The sequence below is a fragment of the Chanos chanos genome, chromosome 6 (genome assembly GCF_902362185.1).
Source record: "Chanos chanos chromosome 6, fChaCha1.1, whole genome shotgun sequence".
NCBI classification, from domain to species: Eukaryota; Metazoa; Chordata; class Actinopteri; order Gonorynchiformes; family Chanidae; genus Chanos; species Chanos chanos.
The window spans coordinates 6,388,629-6,390,392 of record NC_044500.1 but is presented as its reverse complement, the minus strand read 5'-3'; the positions used below and the strand labels follow the sequence as shown (position 1 = coordinate 6,390,392).

The following is a 1,764-nucleotide window of genomic DNA, read 5'->3' as shown; positions in this document are numbered from 1 at the left end:
AAAAGAGCTCTTCTATTTGGTCAGTTTGTTATTGTGTCGTTTTGGTAATAAGACATGTAAAGCGAGCTTGTCTGCGCGGCAAGCGCATTTGGAACTGATTGTATTCAACAAACCGACGATCATTCAAGATGATTCTCGTGTCGAGGGAAATGTTTTTTTTTTTTTTTTGCGCGATGCATCAAACAAATACGCGATCACCTGTCCCCTGTCAGGTCCCAGAAGTGCGTGCAGGCCCGTGTCAAGGCCTTGGTAATCCGAGTTTCCAGTTAGTGAAAAATTTGGGTCTCCAGTTCCTTTCCTCTCCTCGCTCTCTCTTTCTCATTTTCCCTGTCGCTCTTCACACTGTACGGCTTTTGTTTTTAAAAGAGAACCCGTCATTGAAATGTCTCCTCTAAAAAATACTTTGGTTTGGTTTTGAAATCACATTTTTCTTTCTTTTTTTTTTTCAAGAAATCATCTTTTATTTACCTCAGTCTTTTGAGCTTAGACGGCTCCGCTCTCTGGTCACATTTTGCAGCTAAATGTCGATCCGCGTGTGCAGCGCAGAGTGTTTGCTGTCATGCTCCCAGTATGAGCAGTGCATCATGGAAAGCTCTGCTGGTTGACGGGAACAGGCGAACTGCAATCCGGTCCCATTACCGGAGGATACTGGCGGCTGCGCGGCGGCGGCGGGACTGAGCTGCTGGGCGTGTGGGTGTGCGTGAGGGTGCGTGTGATGGTGGTGGTGGCTCATGCCGTTATAAGAGTTCACCATGCCAGGGAGAGCCATGCTCTGCATGCGGGTGTAAGGGTTGTAAGAGGAAGGTGCGGACAAGCCCTTCACGTTCACCGGGCTCACGTTCCCACTTGCCATCTGGCACGAGGTATAGGGCATAGGTGCTGGGGGCTGCGCAAGGGACCAGGAGTTGTTGATGAACCCCGATTGCAGGTATTTTGGCGGGGACAGGTAACCGTAACCATCACCGCCGAAGAGAGATTTCCCCGGTTGAAAGTGAGTTGGCGGAGGCCTGAACGGACGCTTCATGCGCCGCCGTCGCCTGTAGTTTCCCTTCTCGAACATGTCTTCGCACGCGGGGTCCAGGGTCCAGTAATTGCCCTTCCTCTCCCCTCCACCCTCGCGAGGGACCTTGATGAAACATTCGTTGAGTGACAAGTTGTGACGGATGCTGTTTTGCCAGCCTTTCTTGTTCTTCTCGTAGAAAGGGAACTTACTGATGATATACTGGTAAATCCCGGACAGCGTAAGTCGCTTCTCCGAGCTGTCCCGTATCGCCATTGCAATCAACGCCACGTAGGAATATGGAGGTTTCTGGGAAGGGTCGGGCTTGTCTGGTCCCTTGTCTGGTAACGGTTCATCTTTGACCCGCTCCTTCTCCGAGCTCGAGTTGGTATCGTGCGCCATCAGCGCCATGGCCTCATCCTCTGGGCTCGGGTAAGTGGCCATCATTGCGCACGCACACCAAAACAAAAACAAAACGGTGAACGACTGTGATAAAAGCAGCAATAGAAGATTACCGAGTAGCGACGTCTTTCGTTAATTCAGTGTACTGGTAACTGAAACGAAACCAAACGGAACGCTGGTAAATTACAGCTTCGCTTCCACCAGAGCGCGTCAAAAAAAAAAAACAACCTAAAAGTCCAGTTTCTTTTTGAATCAATGGTTTAGTGTCACGTTAAAATGTTTAGCAGAATAGTGTGCTCTGGTGCCCGGGAGAGTTTCTTCTACACTAGATACTGCAAAAGAAGGAGGGCAAACAGTGGTTT

The 1,764-nt window shown here is 49.7% G+C and overlaps 1 protein-coding gene across 1 annotated transcript; it reads right to left on the bottom strand.

Moving 5' to 3' along the window:
• Window positions 1-517: 517 nt before the first annotated feature.
• foxl2a (forkhead box L2a) lies at window positions 518-1,447 on the bottom strand. Its single transcript, XM_030778786.1, has one exon. It carries the CDS (start codon window positions 1,445-1,447, stop codon window positions 518-520), a length of 930 nt encoding a protein of 309 aa, XP_030634646.1.
• Between the last annotated feature and the right edge of the window lie 317 nt (window positions 1,448-1,764).

Excerpts from the sequence above, each read along its gene's own strand:
- foxl2a (XM_030778786.1), bottom strand. The coding sequence starts at position 1,447 with ATGATGGCCACTTACCCGAGCCCAGAGGATGAGGCCATGGCGCTGATG.